Source organism: Rousettus aegyptiacus, unplaced genomic scaffold (assembly GCF_014176215.1).
Source record: "Rousettus aegyptiacus isolate mRouAeg1 unplaced genomic scaffold, mRouAeg1.p scaffold_m13_p_10, whole genome shotgun sequence".
Taxonomy (NCBI): domain Eukaryota; kingdom Metazoa; phylum Chordata; class Mammalia; order Chiroptera; family Pteropodidae; genus Rousettus; species Rousettus aegyptiacus.
The window spans coordinates 85,450,590-85,475,326 of NW_023416285.1; the positions used below are offsets into that span (position 1 = coordinate 85,450,590).

At 36.4% G+C, this 24,737-nt stretch overlaps 1 protein-coding gene across 6 annotated transcripts in view; it reads right to left on the bottom strand.

Moving 5' to 3' along the window:
- ARMC3 (armadillo repeat containing 3) overlaps positions 1–22,725 on the bottom strand; it is a 74,347-nt gene extending 51,622 nt beyond the window's left edge. For 3 of the 6 annotated variants that reach the window (XM_016124708.2, XM_036228140.1, XM_016124703.2), the window contains exons 1-4: positions 22,631–22,725; positions 19,396–19,444; positions 7,657–7,774; positions 3,904–4,029 (exon numbers count right to left, since the gene is read on the bottom strand). In XM_016124708.2, coding sequence (XP_015980194.2) covers positions 3,904–4,029; positions 7,657–7,774; positions 19,396–19,443 — 292 coding nt within the window. In that variant the 5' untranslated portion in view covers position 19,444; positions 22,631–22,725. The other 3 variants (XM_036228139.1, XM_036228138.1, XM_016124694.2) reach the window with 1 other exon arrangement.
- Between the last annotated feature and the right edge of the window lie 2,012 nt (positions 22,726–24,737).

Consider the following 24,737-nt stretch of genomic DNA (forward strand, 5'->3'; position numbering starts at 1 on the left):
GATGTTCCGTGAACTGCACAGATGTGTGCCTTCTGGAAGAGGATATTGGTAGTCTCTTCTCACTCTTATGAGTCCAGTGTGTATTGCTTGGCATGATTTTTGTGAAGGCCATACTAAAGGTTCCTCTTTTTTACATGCTCGAAGGAAAATATTTCTGGGCTTTTAGATCTCCGAGTACATGCTCTGTTTAATAAACAAAATAAACTTCCCTATACTTCAGTGTTTCTGCTGCAACACTGACCATAAGTCTTGCTCTGTGTTCTCTTCTGCTCCTCTTAGTTCTCTGCAGCAAGGGTCTGCTCCCCCGGGCAGGGGCCACCTTCCTGCATCTGTATGTGACACCATGCCTGGGACTGCTCAAACGAGTTGAAGGCGTTCATCAGAGGATTCTCGGTGCCATGAAATTCCCTTCTGGATGTGAATTTAGCCCAACAACAGATCTAGGAGATTCAGCCACTAAACAATTTCCTTATGGCTCAATGGATGGTTCAGACCCACTGGCAGCTCCGATAAATTGGTGGCACCATCGATCGATTTGTTATTCTGCTTTTTGACACCAGATCGTTCAAAGAATCTCTCTTTTCTTGAGATTAAATCAGCAAAAATAATGGATAAGCTTCTACCTTCATCACGTTAAGCACAATATTGATCTCTATCCCCTTCTTTCTTAACAGAGAACACTCTTTGGTATGGCAAAATAAATGGAAACTACTACTTGTACTTGGGCCGCATAAATATGTTTGAGCTAAACAGTGTGACACCTATAATTTTAGGCTGTTTCAAAACTGCCAGCACCTCACTTCCTGGGGTACCTTCATGCAGTCTGTTGTAATTGCATACTTATTCACAATTTTTAGTGGTATAAAATTGACCTAATTTATTCTTGACCTTGTGTACCTTTTCAGATCAACCTTCTCCTATGATGGCAAACTCTTCAGATTGCCTGAAGTAATCTGCGTTACGAAGGCTACTTATTTCTCACAAGGACCCTAATGAACTCTCTCTTCAACTGATTTCATTAAGTGAGTTATATGGCCTCATCAACTAAATACAAACTGGCAGGTAAAAGAAGACGACGGTGGCCCCATTTTGATAAAAAAAAAAAAAGGTTTAACGAAGTAATTTAAGTGTCTGTCTTGAATGACCCAGGATTAGCTTAGGCACATAGCTCAGTTACTCTAAGAAAAAATCAGGGAGTGGGGAAGAATCCGCAAAGCTGCAGCAAGAATTTGTACGCAGCTGCAAAAGGGAAATACAGCTCTCAACGCATCCTTTTGCACCTGGCCTTCTGTTGGAGCATTCTGTGGGTTTATCCACTATGAATGTAGTGATATCATTGGGTGCATGTGAATCACATGAAGATACAAATTTCTGCAGAACAGAAGTTATCTTACAACTGGCCAAAGATGACAATTTAACCGTATAGCTAGCTTCAGAGGTGCATTTATTTATAAATTATTCCAGAAACATGACTTTTCATTTAGATCAAATGACTAGTCAGTCATTCATTTTTTTTATTCTACATTTCCATGGACATGTGTGAAAAGTGAAGCAATAGCTGTTAATGGGTCGACTTAACAGAAAAGAACTTCACATGCAGTTGAGGATCCGTGTCAGCAGATAGTTCAAATGGGAAATCAGTTTAGTTAATTCCAATAATTGTTTGTTTTTTCACCCAAGTCATAGTATCAAAAGAAAGCTCGTAGAAGTTCATTTAGCATATCCAAGACTCAAGCACTCGGTGGAGACCTCAAGGGCGGCAAAGCTCTTTCCATCATTAAGCTTGGCAGCTGCAGACTGCACTGGTCCTAGCACTGATCACAGCCCAGCCGGCCAGCCTGCAGAGTGTGGTTTGACAGGTCTAACAGAGCCACCTCATCTAGCAACCAAATGTAACTGTGATTCTCAGTATTTTGGGGCCACAGACTCCTTCAGAGACTTGTAAAATTCAATTTATAAACCCACTCAGAAAAAATTTGCAAGCTATTTGGAGGGCTTTACAGATTGTAAACTCCACAATGAGAATACTAAATAAAATTGAATAATAGAAATTAAGAACAAAAGAAAGAAAAAAGTCATACAGACCTGAACATTTAATTAGAAAATATAAGTGTAAACAGGAAATTATAACTCTCCTTTCCAAATGAAATGCATTCTACCCCAAAATTATTTAGCAGGAGAACCTCACTTAGATATATACTAATGTTAAGAATCATAAAAGATCTGATGAATAGAAAGTCTACTAAACTGTGAGTCGGAGAGTAAAGTTCCAACTCTAGCTCTAATCTCAGCTCTGGTACTAACTAAACTTTGGCTAAACCACCGCATGACCGAGCAAAAAACCTAATCTTTTAAGGATCTTTCCTATTTTTAAAAAGAGGAGTTACACAAAAGGTGTTACGAAGCACCTTTAGTTCTCAAATCTTCTAGTGTGTTAACAGAATAAAACATAAAAATTTTAAATTTTCCCTTTTTTTGATTATAAATACATTCAATACAGCACATTCAACACAGCAGAGTTTGTATACAGGCAATCCCTGAGATAAATTTATGAAGGCCCCACGACATAAATGATTACTACCCTATTGAATTTCTCTGTGCCTCAGCTGCTGCACAGATAAAGGAAATAATAACGCCATCCTCCTTAAATGATTGAATACATGAACAGCCTGTAGAACAGTGCCTGGCACATCGTAAGTGCTATGCAAGTGTTGACAAATGTTATCGTAATCCAGGCCGGTGGAACGTCCACTCCCCCATGACTGTACTCATCCTGCTGTCATCCCCAGAAATACTCCCGGGGTTCCCGCATTACAGCACAGGCACCGCTAAAGCTCCAACAGTTGCCCCCAAACCCCTTCCAACCCCAACAGAGTCTTGACACTGCAGGTGCTGTTCGCGGAGTCTCTGCAGCTGAAGTGATAACAACGCAGATGCCAAACAAAGCACCCCTGCCCCGGCCCCATTCTTCACTCATAATGGTCTCCAAAGACACTAGTGCCACAGGCCCTTCTGGACACCATGGAATAAGGAGACCCCACCGCCTCTCACAGGGTCCAGGACAAGTGAGGTGAAGGGGAGGCAGGACAGTGGGGGAGGAATCTGTGCTTGTGTTTTTGCTGAGACTGGTAAATGGATAAAGTATGATGATTTTAGCCACATGCCATAATAGGGACATGTTTATTCCTAGGAGCCTGAGTTTCATATTAGAATTCAGTCTCCACCAGGAATATCATTTTTTATTATAAATCACAAAGTTTTTGTTGGCTAACTTAAAAATCTACCATTATAGCATGAAAATGACTTACAAATGGAAAACACATTTTGTTCATTAGTCAGGGACCACCTCTATTGGCATGGTTTTGTTCAAACTGATATTCTAATATACATAACAGCCTATTTTAACAAATGCTATTATTCCACTCTATTAGATATATGAAAATATTCAAACAAGTAATAGATCTGATTTAAGGAGTAAATACGTGTCTAAATTTATTTTTGGCAAAACATAGCTTGCAGCTTCAAAAAAATAAATCAAAATTCTTTACCATGGCTCCCTTCACTGTGAAATACATATGAAGTGTAACTTACTTATAGGCAGACAAACTACATTATACTTACTCAAAGAAAACACTGTTTTACTTTTTAGAGACAACGATTGCTCCTACAACTTATAAGACCAGAACAAACTATATCACCAACTTTGAGAGTTTTTACACATTTTTATACTTTAAAAAAATCCCTTAAAATATGAAATTATACATTTGTTGCATTATGCTTACTTTTTCATTAATATTGAAGTCAGTTTAAATAAAATTAAAACAAATTGCTTAACATTAAATTTGAAAGAAGGATAAGGCATTTCGTGAGATTATTTGCTGCTTTTTAAAAGTTGACACTTACTATTAGAAGCCAGGATTCCAAATATCATAGTAGCATTTCTTCTTACAATCTTATCTTCATGGGTGAGCAGTTTAGTTAAAGGTTCCACAGCTCCAAGTTCAAGGAGGGTTGCCTTATTTTCCTCACCTGCCGTCACAGGTAAAATAAAATCATGCGTGGATATCATGAAGCTCACCAAAACGATCGTGCCATTCCAATTTCTTATTTGCCATCTGCCTGTCACATTCCTCTTTGCTCTCATGCATTTTCCTCTCAGTATAAACTTTAGAATACAAGTATCTTGGACATTCGTCCCTGTCCCCGCCCCATGTTTACCAAGCTGGCTTCCTTTTGTCATTTAGTTCTTAGCTCATCGTGCACCTCCTGAGGGGTGTCCTCTGGCCACTGTGTCCAAAGTTATTATCACATCCAAGTCTTCTTTATCTCTCTCTATCCATCCTGCTTTATTTTTTTTTTCATACCACTTACCGGCTTCCGTGCATTGTTTGCCTGTTCTGCTGTAGCTTAACTTTCCATGAAGACAGAGAATCATTTTGTTCTATTTTCTCATATCCTCAGTGCCTAGCACAGTGCCAGTCATGTAATGACATAATTATAAAATCAATTAACAGGCATAGGATTGTGCTATTTACTTTCCAACTATTTAATAAGGGTCCAGAGTTGTGTTACTGATTTTTAATTTAGGTCTATTGTGGTATGATATATATTTTGCATAATTGGAATTCTTCTAAATTTACTAAGACTTGTTTTATGGCCCGGTCTATTTTGAAAAATATCCTCTATACACTTGGAAATAATGCATATTCTGCTGTTTTTGGAGTGCTCTATGAATATCAATTAGGTTAAATTAATTTATATCTCTGTTCAAATCTTTTAGATCCTTAGGAATTTACTATTTACTATTTACTTGTTCTTTCATTTGTTAAGAGGGGGATATCAAAATCCCCAGCTATAACTGTGGATATCTATATCTCCTGGCATTTCTAGCTTCATGTATCTTGAAGGTCTGACATTAAGTACATAACCGTTTAGGATTCTTCATAGCGTCTTGATTAGTTGATCCCTTTATTATTATAAAGTGATCCTTTTTATCTCTGGTATTACTCTTTTCTCTGTCTTTCTGATATTAATATACTCCATCTTTCTTTTGATTAGCGCTATCATAGAATATCTGTTTTTCATCTTTTTACTTTCAACAATTTGTGTCATTACATGTCATTCTAAGTGAATGTAATGACACAAATTGTTGAAAGTAAAAAGATGTGGCGGGAGTTAGTTTGGTCTTGCTTTTTATCTGACATATAACTCTCTCTCTATTGATTGAGGTACTTAGACCATTCATTTGATTATTGATATGATTAGTTTTAAATTCACCATCTTGTCCTTTGTTTTTATATGTGCCATTATTCTTTGTTTTCTTTCTTTTTTTTTGTTTTACTTCTGCCTTCTTTGTATAAACTGATATTTTCCCTTTGTTGGCTTACTTGATATTCTTTGTTTTGTTTTTCTACTGGTTGTATTAGGGCCCGTAGGATATGTCCTTAACTTACCACAGTCCACTTTCAAGCTGTAGTATACCACATCACATAGAGCATATGAAATTTACAATAGTACACTTCCATTTTCCTCTTTCCACCTTGGTACTATAGTCATATACTTTACTTATACATATATTTCACACTACAAGTATATGATTATTATTTTTGTTTGGAAATAATCGATTTATTTTTAAGTGATTTAAATAATTTTAAAAATCTTATACATTACAATTTCTAGTATTCTATCTTTATTCTTTTGCGTGGGTCCATATTTCCATTGGGCATAATTTATCTTTTGCCTGAACTACCTACTGCACCATACTAGTGGTGTGGATCTGCTTGCAATGAACCACTTCGGTTTTTGAATGTCTAAAAAACACAAATTTTTGAAAGATATTTTTGCTGGGTTTCTATTTTTCTAGGTTGAAAATTCTTATTTTTCTTTTAGTACTTTAAAGATGTTACTCCCTTGACTTATTGCCTGCATTATTTGTGATGATAAATCTGTTGTCATCCTTATCTTAATTCCTCTGAATATAATGTTGTTGTTGTTGTTGTTGTTGTTTTTCCTGGCTGTTTAAGACTTTCTCTTTATCACTGGTTCAAGCAATTTTATTACGATGTGCCTGAGTATAGTTTTCTTCATATTCTTTGTGCTTGGGTTTAGATGAGCTTCTTGGATCTGTGACTTAGAGTTTTCATCAAAATTGGAGAATTTTTGGCCATGATTTCTTGAAATATTTTTTCTGTCCTTCTCTCTCTTTTTCAGAGACTCCAGTCACTTTTGATTTACTTATTGACTTATATCCTCATTATGGGTAGTATTTTCCTGCTTCTTTTCATGTCTAGTAATTTTTTATTGGATGCCAAACATTGTGAATTTTACCTACTTGAGAAATGGGTATTTCTGTATTCTAGAAATTTGTACTAGGACACAGTTCTCTGGAAATGGTTTGATACTTTCAGATCTTATTTCTAATATTTATTAGGTAGTTCCAGAACAGTGATCAATCTAGGGCTAACTATTCCTAACTAGTGAGGCAAGACCCCTCAGTGTGTTCCGCACAATGGTCCATGAATCTTGAGGCTTTTCGGTGTGGCTGAGGAGAACAAGCACTTCCTCTGGCCCTGTAGGGTCTGTAGTATGCATCTTTAACTTACCACAGCAAAAGTTTTCAGGACAGAGTAACAGAGAGGAGAGAGTTATTAATACTTTACATTAGTGGGTACATTTGCTACAATTAACAAGCCAATATCAATACATTATTATTAATGAAAATCAACAGCTTATTCAGATTTCCTGAGTTTCAGCCTCATGTTCTTCCTCTTTTCCAGGATTCTACCTGGTTCCCCCGTTACACTTAGTCATCATGTGTCCTTAGCTCCTCTGGCTGTGAGAGTTTCCCAGACTTGCCTTGTTTTTGGTAGCTGAGACCGTGCTGAGGAGTACTGGTTAGGTATTTGTAGGATGTCCCTGAATCAGGATATGATTTTTTTAAAATCATAATTAGACTGGGGTTATAGGGTTTTGGGAAAAATAACACAGAAGTAAAATGCCATTTGCATTATATCATGTTAAGGGCACATATTATCAACGTGACTTATCACTGTTGATGTTGGATTTGGTCACCTGGCTAAAGTAGTTTTGTCAGGTTTCTCCACTATAAACATTTTTTCCCCCTGTTTTCATATTGTACTCTTTGGAAAGAAGTCACTATGCACAGCCCACACGTGAAGAAGTTATATTACATGTCCTTGAGGGCTGACTATCCACTTAAGTTATTTAGAATTCTTCTGCATAGGAGATTTGTCTTTTCTCTCCCATTTATTTACTTACTCATTTATTTCTGTATAGACTCATGGATATTTATTAACTTTGGGTTATAATCCAATACTACTTATTTATTTTGTTGCTCAAATCATTCTGGCTTTGACCACTTGGGAGCTCTTTCAGCTCCTGTGGCATTTACAATTTTTTAAACTACAATAAAACTTTCAAAATGACTCTTCCACACAGTGACAAAATTACTTCTTAAGATTAAGTTAGGCACTTAGGGAGATACATTACTTTTAGGTATTGCATTAAATGATATTCTGGTTGTCTGAAAGAATTCACCTGACAGGAAGTAAGTTAAAGACTCATGAGAAAAGTGCCCCTTATGTAGTAAATATCTTAAGCAACTAATGAAATAGATAAACTGAAAAAAATCCAAACCTTTTAAAGCAAATCTATAAATGGCTTCGCATGCTTTGGCCAAAATTTCTTCTTCTGGAGAATTTAGCATTAACACCACGGTTGCTGCTTTTTTGCTTTCAATTGTTAGTGGATCAAACTGAAACGCAGAGAGAAAAATATCAGGTTGACATTTGAGCTTTAAAAAGCACATAAAAAAATAAATGGTGTCTTGAGACTTAAAAAGAACACAACCTTACAAAAAGGATGTGGTCACTGACCAGTAAGTGCACTGTGAAGTTTTTATTTGAAAAACATCACCGATACAGAGGCAGCTGTCGACATTGCGGCTTTGGAATTGCCGGGGGATGGCGGAAAGAGCAAAGCGTTTTGGAATCTGGCAGGTTTAGCCTCTCCATTTAGCCACGTGGAATCAAACAAGTTATTTAAATTGCTAGATTTCAGTTTCCTTTTCTGTATAATGGGTATAATAATATCTTTCTCACAGGACTAAGGAGAGAATTAGAGATCATCTATATAAAGCACTTAGCACATTGTCTGGCACATGACAGATGCTCATTAAATAACATATGTTAGTATATTCTCAATACATAAGAATCCTTGAGTACCAATATATGTTAGATGCCTTGACAGTCTCAATAATCAGTACTTGTTTTCTGACCACTACGCTTTTTCTGGGAAAATAAGAGGGACATATGTGAAACAATTAAAAAGCGATAAAAAACAGCATATGACAAAATGTAAAATTAGATAAAACCTGTAAACGGGAAAAGGGTGATATCATATAAAGAAAAAGTATAAGACTCTAGGAAGACCTGTATCCTGCTATGAGAACTTGAGAATTTATGTGTAGCTGAAATGAACAATAACAAACTCATGTCTCCTGTAGACTTTCTTAGGGTAAAGAGAAAATAAATTATTACACTATTTTTCTTTCATCTCCAGAGATCAATGGAAAAGGTAATTCTGCTTATGTTAAAGGAAAAAAATAATGAATTTCAAAGCTTTGGCTGGTTTTCTGCATTGACCTTCTTAAAAATGGACATCTTTTTGTGTTTTGAGCTATAACAAAAATTGACATTCCATTGTAGGTAGAGAATGAAGAGATAGATTACTCTGAATAAGGAAACATAATAGTTGAGGTTGGAAGAGTGTAAGAGACAGAGAAGATGACAGTGATCAATGATCTGAAGGACATGGCTGGGATAAAAATTCCTTTGGGAGGAGAAATGGCTGTTGGATTTTAGGACAGCATTCTCTAACATCCAAATTAAAGCTGTTGTTTGTATATGTCTAACTCTATACTGGAAGCTCTAAGAGTTATGAAAGTCATGTTGTTTATTCTCAAATCTTCAGTAAAAGCCTGCCATATACACCAGGCTTATGGCTCTTGTGGATTTCCAGTGATGTGACGAGTAAAAAAAAAATGGTACTCCTAACAGAGCCTACAGCAGTGGCTAGGGCACTGGTTGCAACAATAATTGGGAGAGTGTAAGGACCTGGATATCCATATAAATTTTAAGGAAGGACTTCTGAAAGTATTTGGGGATTGAGGTTCGAGAATCATTTTATCTAGGCATTAAAGGGTAGGCACAGAGGACTTAGGGTCATCTGGGTTACAAATGTGGCTTACTGACCACCTCTTTTTAAATCTGAAAAATTAGGAAGTTGGATTATATCTCCTAGATCTCTTCCAGATATCAAATTCTAGAATCCTATAAAGTACAAAAATATATGGCAGAGATAGATAATAAATGTTGTGATGAGGAAGGGGAAAATAATTTGAACTGGGGTAAATGGAGAAAGGTCCACAGAGGTGGTAGAATTTTAGATATAATTTGAACAATGGATAAAATAGAGTAGGTTGGAATAAGGAGGAAGGATCTTTAAATAGGGAAAACAATACTAGAAAGGTTTAAAATAGGAATGAATGAATGTTGTATTTATGATAATAAAATAGGAGTGTGACTAAACAGAAAATATATAATAAGAAGCAAAAGTAATATTGAATAATAACAAAAGATGAGGCCTCAGCAAAGACCTAGACCTTCCCTTCATCCCACTCTGTACTGAGGATAATCAACTAAGTTCAGAGAAAAAAGGATTGTGACTCTAGAAATTTATATCTGGCTAAGAGATCATTTATATGGAAAAAAAGCCATGTTTGGGCATTCACAGACTCAACTATATACTCAAACAAATTACTTGGCAAATATTCCAACCAAAATTGGGGAGGACAAAATATAAAAACAATTAGTGGTAGATTGATACAATAAAATATATAGTTAAACCAAATAGTAATGATGTCGTGAATCATAATATAACTTTTAAGAAAGGATTCCTGAAGTATTGGTGACACATTATAAGAATAAAAACTAGTCTAGGTGATTTTGTTGTTGCTGTTGTTGTTGTTGTTTTTAACAAATCTCAGGTAAAAAAAAAATTTTTGGTAAAGAAAACAGACTCATTGCCTGGTTGTTACTCATTTTTTACAGTAATAGAAAAATACAGGTTTAAACATGTATATTTAATAAGCTACAGATAAGTAGTAGACATTCCGAATTACCAAAAAGAAAGGTTAACAAAGGAATGTTGTTCAATTCAGGAAAAAGAAAGATAATACCAAAAAAAAAAAAAAAAAAAAAAAACAACAACATGATAATATAGCAAAGAGAAACCAAACACTTAACATGATAGGAATAAAATCAAATATAGTTATGATCAAATAAACATCGATAGGCTAAATAAACCTCAATATATAGGATTATCGGATTGGATTAAAAAACAAAATCTACTGTTTTTTGTATATTGATATTTCTTCTACTTTGAATTTGAATTTAGATCGCTCGGACCAAGATATAAAACATTTCTATCGCCCTGGAATATTTCCTCACCCTCTTTTCCCAAAAACCCTCCCAGAAAGAAACTATTACTGACTTTTAAAATAATCACTTAGTTTTTCCTATTCTTGAACTTCATGTAAATAAAATCACATAACACACTTCCTCTCACATCTGCTTTCTTTAGCTCAGTACAATGTCTTTGAGATTCATTCACATTTTTTGTGTTATTAAGTCATACTTTTTATAGCGTATAGTATTCCAATGTATGACTATACTATTTTGGGTTCTTTCAGTTTGAGGTTATTATGAGTAAAGCTGCAATGAATATTCTTATTTATGTCTTTTTGTGGATGTATTGCTTTGGTTTTCTTGGGTATATACCTAGGACTGGTGAGACACAGAGTAGACATATATTTATCTTTCACAGTTACCGTTGAACAGTTTTCTAAAGTACTTTTATCAATTTAGATTCCCACTAGCTATGAATAAGAGTTCCAGTTGCTCCATATCCTCACTAACACTTCATATTAACAGTTTTTTAAATTCTCCCTTCCACAGAAAAATTAAACTTTTTATTTTAAATCCATCTGCTTGATTCATAGTTGTCATAGTAAAAGAAACAGCCTACTGTTACCTACTATTACTATATCCTCTCTGGAAGCTGAAATGTTCTTATTACTTTTTAAAGGTCTTTTCTATCTCTTCTACTAATGTAAATCAATAGCAACCATCTACCATTCAGCTTTGTCTTCCGCTATTATGTTTAATATCCCAACAATTTTTCTTGGCCTACTTACTTTGCTACTTTCTTTAACATCACAATGTTCAGACTTTAAGGGTTTCTTGGTAGCCAACCAGGAAGTGGCAAAAGATACAGAGTCATTGTTCAGCTACTCCCACAATAGCTATTTTTCAATTTCATTGGGATTCTCAGTCCATTTACTCCCTCTACTTTTATGATCTGTTATTTTAATAACACTCCTGCCAAACCCTAAACCTCCTTGTCCCTCTGTCTTTTCACCAAATCAATTTGAGAAAACTCAAATCATAAATGAGCTTGCATTTGCTTTCTTTGCATTTGCACCCAAGCATTCTTGGAGAATATTAAATGACGCAGAAAATTAGTATCACTATAAATTCATGATCAACAATCTCAGAAGGGCCTCACTGCATATCAAGCCCACTACATTTCTCTTGTAAATTTATTCCCCTCTCTCGCCTCAAAAATTATTTCAAACCTTTCTACAATTCTGGAACTCTCAACACTCTACTCCCTTTCCATTTTCTCCTCCCCGCCCTAGCAAAATTCTCCAAGAAAATAAAGTTATCAGATGGAAACTCCAACTTCCAACTTCTAGGTCCAAATTTACCTATTACCTGCACATTTTCTTCTATTATGTTAGAGAAAATGTTTCTCCTGCTAGCTCAGCCCAATACCTAATATGTGCTTTGAACTTGTAACTCATTCACCTTTATCTACTCATTCATCCAATAAACATTTATTCAACCCCTAATGAATCCAAGACACTAGGAAGAGCACAAGAAACAAAATAATGAAGTCCCCTGTTCTGAGAAACACATTCTCAGTTGTTATCTCATCTTCCCTATCAATGGAATTATTCCCACTTTACAGAGGGCCAATTTAGATTCAATACAATGTACCTGTTGCAAGCGTAAGTTTGATGAGTTTTGAGAAATGTACACCTCCATATAACCAACTACCCCAAACAGTATGCGCAACTACCCTTACCTATACTCTTTATGCATGGCTTCTTTCATTCAGCAGAAAGTTTAAGAGATTCATCCATATTGTTAAGTGTATCAGTAGTCATTCCTTCTTACTGCTAAGTAGTAGCTCATTGTATGAATGCATCACAATTTATTTGAATCGTGATGCATTGTATGAATCTATACATTCAACTGCTGATGGATCTTTGAGCTTTTTCAGTTTGGAACCACTATAAATAAAACTGCAATGAACATAATTTTATATGTCTTCATGTAGACACGTTTTCATCTCTCTTGACTAAATACCTGGGAGTAGAATTTCTGCTTTTTCTGGCAAGTGTATGTTTAACTTTACATGAAAATATAATTTTTTCCCAAAGTAATCTTTTTGCCATTTTGCATTTACCCCAGCACAATACCTGAATCCAACATACTGTACCTCTTCACTTATTTAGGTCTTTCTTCTTTATCTTAGCTATGTTTTATAGTTTTTAATATACATTTATTCTGTTAAACTTAAACCTGAATATTTTATTGTTTTTGATGCTCTGGCAAAGGATATCTTGTTTTTTTTTTCTTAATATATTTTAAACCAATGTTATTAGGTGAACAACATTTAGTACCATTTTCCTCCTTTAAATGATTTTTTTTTATTATTATGATTCATATATCTTTTTCTCTGGTAGTATTCTTTGTCCTGTAAGAGACTTTGTCTGGTATTAACACAGGCACTCCAACTTTCTTATGATTAGTGTTTGCATGCTATATCTTTTTCCATATTTTTACTTTTAACCTATCTGTATCTTTATATTTAAAGGAGATTTGTTGTAGACAGCTTATTGTTGGGTCCTGCTTTTTTGTTTAGTTAGACCATCTCTCACTCTTAATTATAATATTAGATAATTTACATGTAACGTAGCTATCGATATGGTTGGGTTTTAACTGACCATCTTGCTATTTGTTTTCATTTTGCCCAATTTGTTCCCTGTTCCTTTTTACCTGTCTTCTTTTGGATAATTGAATTTTTTTCACCATCCAATTTTATCTACTCTATTGGCTTATCACTGATTTTTCTCCTAGTTATAAATCACATTTTTCTTTACATATATAATAATTTTTGATTGGACACTGGAAATTATGAAAAAAGGGTTTGCTGAGTGTCTGAATTCTTGGGAGGGGGGAGTCTTCTCTTGAAGGATGTTGAATTTTTTATTCTAGGTAGTTGCCTGACTTATGGATCAGCTTGATTTACTTAAGCCTGTTTTAAAATTTTATTAGGGCAGGTTTAGGAAAGTCTTTGCTCTAGGGCTAGGTTGGCCATCCTGCTACTAAGACATGAACTTTCTAGAGACTCTACCTAATGTCCCAGGTGTTCAACAGGTCTCTCCACTCTTTTGATCAAAATTAGAATGTCTCCTAGACCTCTGTGAGCTCTAAAAATTATTCAGCTTATAGCTCCCTAAGTTATTCATTTGTTCTTTGTCATAGGGAGTTTCACCTTGCGTAGCTTAGAATTCAAAAAACCAAGGGGACCATTAACTAGGTCTCTGGAGCCATTTCTCTGTGTGGGTCCCTCGTCTCTGGTACTCTGCCCTTAAAATTGCAGCCATCATAGCCTCCCTGAACTCTGATTTCTCAAAATTCTCTTATTTTAAAACAAAAACAAACTTTCTCTAGATATTAATCATCCTCAAGGTGTCACACTATTTCTTCTTCCCTTTCACAGCCAAAAATCTTATGAATTATTGACTTTTCTTCATTGTCTAACTATACTTCACTTTGAATATCTCCAGTCTTTCCCTCTTATCAACTTACTAAAATAGTTCTCGTAAAGGCCATCATCAGTGACCACCATGTCACCAACCACTTCTTGATAGTTTTATTTCATCTCTAGAGACTTAAAATAATACTTGAAACTATAGAAGATTAGAGCTTATTTAATAATAATCAGGTCTCCATTTTCCTGGATACATTTTCTGTTGTTTTTTTGTTCCGGGTAGTTGGGGTGTTAAAAATCTTTCCCACAGCTATATTCCTCTGAATTTCTCTATAATAGCACTTAACACCCTGTACTGTTTCTTTGTTTTACATGTCTACTTCAGTGTGTTATACCATCATTTCCTCGGATGCTCAGGCTGAAAACCTTGAAACAGTTCAACTCCTCTCCTTCTCACACCCCACAGCAAACCCTTTCAACCTTCAACATGTGTCCTCACTCTGGCCACTTCCGGCCTTCTCCATAGTTGCTACTTGGTCTAGTCTCCAAATAAGTCATCCAGTTTTCACTCTTCTTCCACACTGTGGATAAACAATCTTACTTATTTTTCTGTTTTAAATATAAACCACGGGTTGCTACTCCTCTACTTTTAACCTTCCAATTGTTCCCTTTTTTGCACATTAGAAAAAAAAATCTACCCTCCGCAACATAGCCTAAAAAGCACTAGATGATCACCACCATCCCACCACCTTTGCGACCCACCTCCTATTCTTTGATTACTAATCTTGTCACACCAACCTTTTTGCATCCCTCAATATACTGAATAAAGCCTTAGTTATTTTTTCCCGGCTGGGATGCGCTCACTCGGATATTTGCATGGCTGACTCTTTCATTCCATTTAAGTCTTTTTACAATCTGACCCCACTGGGAAATGTTGCCCTGATTTAGACCCTATATAAAGCAACCCTATCACTCTCCATCCTGGCATCCTACTTTATTTTTCTTTAGTGATCTTATCGTTACCTGAATTATATTATTGTTTGTTAATAGACTGTTTCCCCCACTAGAATGGAAGCTGCCTTGAGGCCTGAACTTTGTTTTGCTCTCAGATATACACCGAGGATGTAAAAGAATATTCAATATTTGCTCGATAAATGAATGCATTTCTTTAGGCAAAATACTATGTTATTTCTCTATCTCCATAACTTAGAAGAAATCTGGGGTATTGAAATTCAGTAAATATCTATAGAGGAATATATTAAAGTGCCCCTGCAAACTTCTCTTTTATGCTTATGGCCTAAAGTGCCTTAACAATGTACTGTCTGTTGATGACAGGAGAGAAGGTTCTAAACCAGAGGTGCACAGAGCCGTCAGTGGGCATCTGGGATGCTCTTTCCCACTGAAATGTATGCAAAACTTTCGGTGTGCACTTCTATGGGGAGAGAGTCCACAGTTAGCATCCCGCCCTCCCCAGGCCACCGACCCCCCGTCGAACCCTTAAGGGTCAGAGGCTTGGATCACCTTTGTCACTTAAGACACATCCCCCAGCATTCCGGCTGGTTACTTTCTCCACCAACTCCCTTTCAGAAGAGATTTCTTTTCCATTTTAGAACTTTCACTTAGGAGCCCTCTGACATTTCAATATTGTTACAGCCGATTTTATAAGCATGTGAATAAATATACTATGTTGAAACATGGATAATGACTATAATCCTCAAAGCAGCAGAGTACATGAAAATACATTTAAACAAAAACTATAGTATCTTTTAATCCTCGGACAGTTTAGAAAACACAAGTATTTCACCGTATCTTCTGGTCATCGTTAATAAAAAAAAAAAATAATATGGAGGCTAAGAAGCTGAAAGGGAAGATTGAGACTGTGAGAGTTACAATCTAAAGAGCTGTCAGAGGAAGAGAAATACCCGTTTGGCAGCGCGTGGAGAAACTTGGCACGATATTTGTTTCTCCTACAGAGCCTACAGCATTATAGTAATTTTTTATTTAAAAAGGCACTGAGAATAAAATGATAGCTATAGCAGAATGCCACACAACTAAATAAATAATACTGTGCTGTAATTACATATCCCATCTGCTTTCCCGTGAGGAACTCACAGTCAGTCACCAGCAAGCTGGTTGTGAAATTATAATTTCATGCTCCGCACAAAATAAATGATGAACCAAAATTATTTACAAAAAGAATGAAAGAAAGGGGAAGCATTTTGGGTAAGCTTTGAATTTTAAGCTCAGCCAATTAGAGAAGCCATAGATTTATAGCATTTCTTTTATATCTCTGTGAAGGAAGTAAGGCTTCTAGGATAGTGCTATCCAATAGAACTTTAATGATGAAAATGCTGACTCTGCATTCTCCAATATGGCAGTCACAGTGACATGTGACATTTGAGTACCTGAAGTGTAATGTGACTGAGGGACTGAATTTTTTATTTTGTAATTGTTAATTTTAATTAACATAATCTTAATGATTATAAATTTAAATTTAAATAACCATACGTGGCTAGTGGCTACTAGATTAGCACAAGTCTAAAAGAACACAGAATTATAAAGTCAAACTTAGTGAAAGTAGTCAAACATGACAGGTAAGTGATTTTTATGGTGCTGGTAAGAGCAAATAAAAGTCTTTTGATATCTATTGGAAAGTGTTGCCCACTGGTCACGAGGAACCAATTATACAGAAAAAGAGAGATAAACAGAAGAAAGTAGACTACACTGCTCTAGTATGAACTTTTAGTAGAGAATATACAGATATCAGTTAAAATCTTCTAAAAAGCATAAAGGTTAAAATGAAAACAGCTAGTTTGTTTGGCTTCTAGTTGGCTTTATAACCCAAATCAAGGTAACAAACACTCAGAACAAGGTGAGCAAGCTGATTAATTATTCATACAAGTTTGTATATGTGTATTATTTAAGAATTTATACTATAGTTTTTATTAATTCATGGTTTGTTTATCCATGATGAATGAGAAAGATGCGAAAGCAAGTCCCTGTGATGCTTCATTTCTAGAAGAAAGTCTATGGCAGTTTTGGCACTCTCTGACAAAGAGTTAAATTAAAGGTTGAACTCTGAGGTCGACCAAGAGGGTTCAGGAAAAACAAGCCCCCGGAGATATCCCAGTCTTCCAAAGGATGGGGTTTGGTTGCCCAGGCGAGGGAGCAACTAGTAGAACCTGTTCTACTATTGTCTGCTGCTCTGATTCAGTACTCACCAAGCTTAGTGCCCCATATGCACTTAACTAGGGAAGGAAAGAGCTGACCCATTACCATAAATGTTCAGCTAATTTGATACTTAATCACTGAGATTCCGGAGCCAGGTCATCGTCCCTTGTGAGTTTAGATACTGTGGATTTATCCACTGATGCTCAATCGCCTCTGAAACATTAAGAGAAACAAGTCGCCATGCATGTAAGCTCGAAGACTTGACCACGAATCATGACGGTCACATATTAGGTCTCCAGGAATTTCGGTAGCTGGCTGGTTTTCCACAGCTGGTCACGTGCCTTCTTTGACAGTTCATACAAAATTCTACAGTTTTGTAGAATGATGAACGGTGCCCTCGACTATGTCACTGATAACAGCATTTACTAAGTTCTTATGTAGTTTTAAGCCTCTTAAATTTATCTAACCTCACCTCACCTCTATGAGTGGATATAAAGAGGGTATCCAGTGAAGTGCATACCATTATATCCTCACTGGGGTACATAGAGGTTAGAAAATTTGCCCCAGATCATGGATGGTGGACGACAGTATGAAGATTCAGACTCTGGCAGTATAATTCTAGATCCTTAGATGAATATCTTGCCTTATACTAAATATTGCCTACTAAGGTCATTTCTGTTAGTAATTCTTTTATGCAATCATTCCACAGAAAATTTGTCTTGTATTAGAGTATCACAAACAACCTTTCACCCAGATACGGAAATTATTTGGGAAGGCAGAATATAGTTATGTTGGTCGTTCAAGCCATATCTTCCTTCTCACATTTACGCATCTTCTGAGCTAGTGTTCCCTTTTATGAGAAGGAATGGAGATCGAGGCTCTCCCAAGGATTAGGATACAGAGGACAATACCAGCAAGATATTATAAAATTACAGAAAGTGTATTAGACAAATATGTCTAACACCATGTTTAATAGTTCTTTAATTCTAATTTTAATGAGAAAGTGTCATCAAGTACTGCGTTCATGATTTCACTTTCTAGTAATAAGATGTCAGCAATGCTCTTTTGCAGGAAAAAAGAGGGGTAAATGCAAACCTAGGATGCAATGAAAAAGTAAGAGAACTCGGAATGTTTTAAGAGTATGTCCAAAGGCGAGCAGAGCAGCCAGGCTAATACAAATATATCAGGAACCCACAATGACCATCTCTGCAAAACTTTCCTTGACCTGGGCAGATAGATGCTTCCATAGCACTTGCTCCCAACTATATGGATCATACATAAGTAGTTTCATAGTGGGGTGAGTGTGTGTGCACACGCACATGTGCATCAGTCGAAAGGATTCCCATGATTTATACCTATGTGCAAAGCACCAAGAACTTTATGTATTTTATTTCTTTATAATTCATACAACAATCAAAATGAGGTGGACATTACAAGTCCCATTGAAGAGATAAAGAAAAACTGAAATAACTTGGCTAAATTTGGGAACTTGGTCAAAAAAACACAGTTCGTGAGAGGCAGAGCTGGGACGAGGTTCCACTGCTGACAGGCAGCTTCCCACGCGAAGCTCAGTTTCCTTCAAACTCCAAAATCCTATGAGTTTACTGTACTCATTTTTTTTCCACTTACATTTTATTTGAAGAAAACCACACCAAGCGGCTTTTGAAATATGTTGCTAAACTGAAAACTGTCCAAGATCATTTTTTCTTTTATGTATAATCTTTCAGTCATTCAAAGTTTTAAAGAGAAGATAAAACCACGCTCTTAAAAGAGAGAGTGACAGAATTTCGTGCTACAAGTAGTGCATTACTTAAGCATTTGGAATGGAAAATGATGATGAACACAGACTTCTCTCTCCACAGAACTGGAAAATACAGAGCTTCTGATGTCCAAAGGGTCATCTTCAGACAATCTTATACACATGTCTAATAACTATAACAAGACTTCCAGGAAATTTTGAAAATTCACTTGGGTAATTAACATTAATGAGAGATTGGCAAATGTAAAGTATTTAAAAGAACAAACCAAAACTATTTATTCATTAACCAGGCTTATAAACATGCCATCCACATACTGGAAAAGCTAATAATCACTCTCTAATTGTGCTAATTATGTAATGACAATGTTGTAAGTGTTTGTTTATATGATGTTAGATTTCTCTGACTAATCTTATCATTAGTCAGACTTTGGACTTCTGCCACCGTGTACTCATGTATACACTGGTACATGCCAAACTGTTTGAACAATTTATTTTTAAAACTGGTTGTTAATGTGCTACTAATTCTCAAATCAGAAACTTACCACATCCTTAGGAGGGGGTTCTGCTTCCTTCTTTATCTTTTTACCCATTCTGGAAAAGATGTAATAAACGATTAAAGTGTCATTTGTACCTTGCGTATGTACAAATTTCTCATTTACCTATGTTCTTATGAGATTTATTTCCTCCTTTAAATTTTACGTAAAAAAGAGACTATGCAATACATGTAGAAATTATCACATATATACAAATATGTTACCTACATCTCTCTTTCAAATGCCACAATTTTAAAGGAACTTATGGATAAGATTGTTGAGCATTAGTCCTGGCTTCTGTTTGGAAAGGAGACTATATTAGTGACTTAATTTTTGGTTACATAATTTACCACGCTGATAGCTCACTTAAGTAAGGCTTGGAAGACTAAGTCCAAGTTAATTTTGAGATCTGCAAGAATGATTTGCCAAAAAGGGAGGGCAAAAAGGGAGGGCTTTCTTGCATTAAACAGTGTTTGGTAGATAGTAGGCATTGGGTATTTATAAAAATAATTAACTTTTTTTTTCTGGAAGTAATGATTTTGTGAATCGTAGCCAAGATCTATAAACTCCAATGAACATTTGTGTCATTTTCCCAGATAACAAAGTTTTTTCTAACTTAATCTATAGTTCCATAAAAAATCATTGAGAATCTGAAGAAATGGGGAAATTAGGGTTATTCCTTGCAAGACCCTTTTCTACATGCCCTCATATGTTCATGCCCGTATAGAAAAAAAGTCAAAATAACAGTATACATAGTTGATACACCTCAGAGGAATAACTCCACCTGGGTACCAGAAACTTTCCAAGATGTTGGTGGCTGTTAGAATAACCCTAGAAATCTTTCGCATTTTCTCCTAAGAGAGTTTGTGGGTTATGTTTGGCATTAAGCAATCTTAGACAGTATAGTCTAGTCTCAAGGAAATTACTACAGTCTCAAGAGAAATCCTGGGAAGTAGAAAATCCTTGGAAAGAATCTACGATGTCAGGGTTAGTTCAGATGAGTTGTCAAGGAAGGAAAGTAGCTCCTAGCATTATAGACACTGACTAGAATTTATCACATACATTAAAAACCACATGTTCATAGAAACACAGAGGGACTTCTGAAAGACATCTATTCCCAGTCCTTAACTTTAGGTCACATACATTCAAACTCTTTAATGGCCTGGGTGGCTTACTCTGTGATACACTATCTCACACTATATCCAATATATTGATAAAATGTACCCACACCCCCTACTGTCTATGATTTTCACTATAAAAGGTTTTAAAATTTTTCATCTGAAATCACTCAGTGGTTTGAGCACCTGAAAATTCTTGCAAAATGAGAAAGTTATTTTCAAATGTAATGAAATTTTAATGTTAATAAAAAACAATTTAACATTAATTTTTTTCATTGTCTTTTCATATTTTAGAAACTACATATATATGTGTGTAAATATATATGCATATATATATATTTAATAGCAAATATCTTTCATAGGTGCCTGAAAAGCACGCAGGCCCTAGACTTTGTGCCTATAACACTTAAGACAGGCAGAAACTATGTGGACGAATGAAAATCTATCCTATGATTAATCTCTGGAAAAAAAAAGATTTCATAGCCCTTTATAATTGATTCCTTACTATAGCAGTCTTAGATTTACAAAAGAATTATTTATGAATATTTGAGAAACAATTAAATTATACCTGCTTAAAGTTGCTTTACATCATCTAATTTTCACTCGGAAATTTATTTTTCCTATTTCAAGAGAGTGGTTTTGAGTAATTGCATACTGAAGAGTACAGAAGCTGGAAGGCCCTAAACATATAGGGTTACAGTGATGAAGCTGGTCCTAGGAAGTATTCTGAAGTAGGAAATATTTAGTTTGTGTTTTTATTACCATATTGAGTATAACTATTAATGAAAAAAAAGTACACAGCTGATAAAAACCAAGGATATGAGCTTCAGAGAGGACCCTAAGGTTTAAAAAAAAAAAAACTTTGTAAGCTCAACATTTCACTTATAAGCAACATAATACAATTAAATTACCTTATATTATTTTATTCTTTGAAGATTCGTTTTCCTTTAAAACAACAGAGATATTGAATTAAGAAAATCAATCCCTTTGACTTTTTGAAGCAAACAAACCTGCTTTCTTTGACTATTTTACCACCTGTCTATTGATTTATTTAATTGTGCTAACATATACCATAAAATTTACCATTTTAACCATTTTTAATTGTACAGTTCTGTGTCCACTGTCCACTTATAAAGGTAATACATTTCATTATAGAGAATTTGTGAAACCAAAGAGGGCACATGGAATAAAATAAAAATCACTGGGAAACAAGCTCGGGAAGAGAACACTGTTTGATATAGTTTCTTTTTCATGTGTCTTCTGTAGTGATTTTACCATCCTACCTGGATTTCTATCCCCTCTTCTCAATTTCACTTCCTGAGACCATCTTCCCACTAAATTCTTAAATTAATGAACAAGTTTTGAAATCCCAGTCTCCATTTTTTGCTCTAATCATCTCCACTGGATCAGCATATCATGTCATTCAAAATAATATTTAAAAATCCACTATGTACCTAGCTATTCTATTGGTGAGCACTTGTTTCCAAATTTCTAGTATTATGGACAAGGCAGCAATGAATTCCAGACATAAATGGATGAATCTTTAGACATAAAAGTTTCATCCACATTCTCAACTGTTTCTTTAGGATAAATCCCTAACAGCAAAATAACTGGGTGAAAGGTATGAACTTCATTGCATTGGGTATGCAAACAATTCGGTTTTATATTTGCATCTTCTTGATTATGGAAGAAGAGCCACATTTTTCTCCCCACGAGTTTATTGATCATGCGTTTTTCTCCTTCGTGAACTTACAGCCTAGGCGATCTTAAAGAGTTTCTACTGGGAAGATTTATTTTGAGGAAACTTAAAGGAGAGGAGAAGGGTTAGATCAAGTCGGGACCCACATCTTGAGTTAAGTAACTAACCCTAAAACCCTCAGAACCTTTTCTCGGCCTCACCTGTAAAATGGGAGGTGGCCACGGGATGCTTATGAAACCCACACCAACCCCGGTCTAACAATGCAGGTGTAGGACAGGGACCAACAACCCCTCACAAAGTATTCCTCAGTTGCCCCAGGTGTCCCCACCTGCGTGGCACCTTCCCCGTCATCAAGTTTTGCTGGGTCCTCTGCCCCGGGCCTTTCCAAACCGCGGAGGTAGGGGTGCAGCCACCCGCCTGCCTTTACCTGCCGGGAAATCCCGCGGAGCAGCGGCTCCTCAGACCTGGCGAACTGCACCCGCCGCAGCCTGCCGAAGCCTCCTAGTCCCGCGCTGTCCCTGGTTGCTAGGCGACCAAAGGCCGCGCCTGCGCGCGCCGCGGGAACGCGCGCCTCCGCCCGGAAGCTCGCGCTCCGCTGTCCCAGGCGCCCTTTGTCCAGCCAGAGGAGCGGTGGATACCTGAAAAGCCACGTGAGTCCTCAGTGGCCCGGGTCCTGTGCTTTGAGGCAGGATAGACACTGGAATCGTCCTTTTTCTAGTTGTTGAGGGCCAGTGCTGGTGGAAACGGGAAAGTAGGAGGTAGCACCGCCTCAGATTCGGACCAGAGGACTGGCTGTGGGTTTACATGCTCTGAGCTGCTATTGCAGCCTCCCAGCGACAGGCCTCAGTCAGAGTCTCTGTGCAGATGACTTCCAAACGAAAGGATGTCCACTCTTTCCCTACAGAACTTAAACTACCTTCGAAACCTCCCCTTCCTCCCCTTTCCTTCTGTCTGCCGTTCCTCCCAATGGCCTAGAATCTCTTTCCCTTTTTCCTCTTCTGTCCCCCATTTCCAATCAGCAGTTCAGTCAATTAGCCATCTATATATTTTTTCCCCCTCTATTTCCTCTCTTACATTCTTACTGTCACCTCAATCCGGGTCATCATTTTTGGCCTTCTAACTGATAACTTAGGTTTCTCCCAGCTTCCAGTACTTTCTACACACCACAGATTAACCTTCCAGAAATGATTGCTCTAGTCATGTTACTCCCCTACCCAAACTTCAGTGGCTTCCTAAACTAAAATCTGAACTCCTGAGTCTGGTATTCAAAGCTGTCTGCCCATCCCTGTTCTATCTGTGCCCAATATTGACCACCACACAAGCTCCAGCCAGACTTACTGTCCCCCGCCACCCCAATTTTTCCATACTCGTCTCCTCTGTAGAGTTTTGCTCACTCTGTTCTTTCATCTATTCAACAAATATTTATTAAGCGATTACTATTTTCCAGTTCGTAAGTAACTCTTGGAATATTCTTTCAGTTCTACTTAATTAAGCCCAGCTCAAGGGCAGTCTTCATAAAATACACTTTGATTGACTTTAGCAAAAATTTTCTCCCTCTCCTGAATTCCCTTTATACTTTTCGAACTCCACCTGCCCCCTTTGGTCCCCAAGCTCTAAGAGTGTTTGATGCTGCTTATAATTGCTTCTTTCATATCATTTCTCTTCTCATCTTTTAAATTACCTGATAAACAGCTTTACATATATTTAAAAATTATTTGTATTAAATTTTCTATGGTCAAATAACATGTGATTTATGTCTTCTGTTTGAACATGGAATATTACACTCCTGGATCTTCAGCCTCTCCCTCTCTTCCGGCCTTTCTCCTTTCAGTGTATGTGAGGTCTTTCCTAGGCCTCATGAAAAAAAAAACAAAAACCCTCCTTTGAGCCTGTATCTCCTTCTAGCTATCATTCTATTTTTCTCTTTCTTTTCTTAACCATGACTTTCCAAAAAGTAGCCTGCTTTTGATGCTTCCACATTTTTAACCTCTCATTTACTCTTTAAGCTATAGTGATCTAGTTTGGCTCCGCCACTGAAACTTCCCAAATTGATTGGCTATTTCTTAGACTTCATCTTCCTCGACATCACTGCTGCATATAACCCTCTTGATGGTACCTCATTATTGAAACACTGTCCTTGATTTACTTGATAAGACTTGCTCTTGATCTCCTCCAACTTTTATGAGTATATTTAAGGGATTTCCTATAAAGCCTTAAATGTTGATATTTCCCAGGGATCTCTTCCTGGCTCCCTTTTCATACTATTTGATTTTCCCAGTGATCTTTTTTATACTTGTGACTTGACTGCCATATATATATACATACATATATATACACACATATATATACACATGCATATATATATATATATATATATATATATATATATAGTGAGTGTGTGTGTGTGTGTGTGTGTGTGTGTGTGTGTGTATTTCCAAATCAGACTCTGATACTTAGCTGTAGGCTTATACATCCTTCCTCTTACTGGACACCTTCACTTGATTGTCCACAGGTACCTCATTCTTCAACACTAC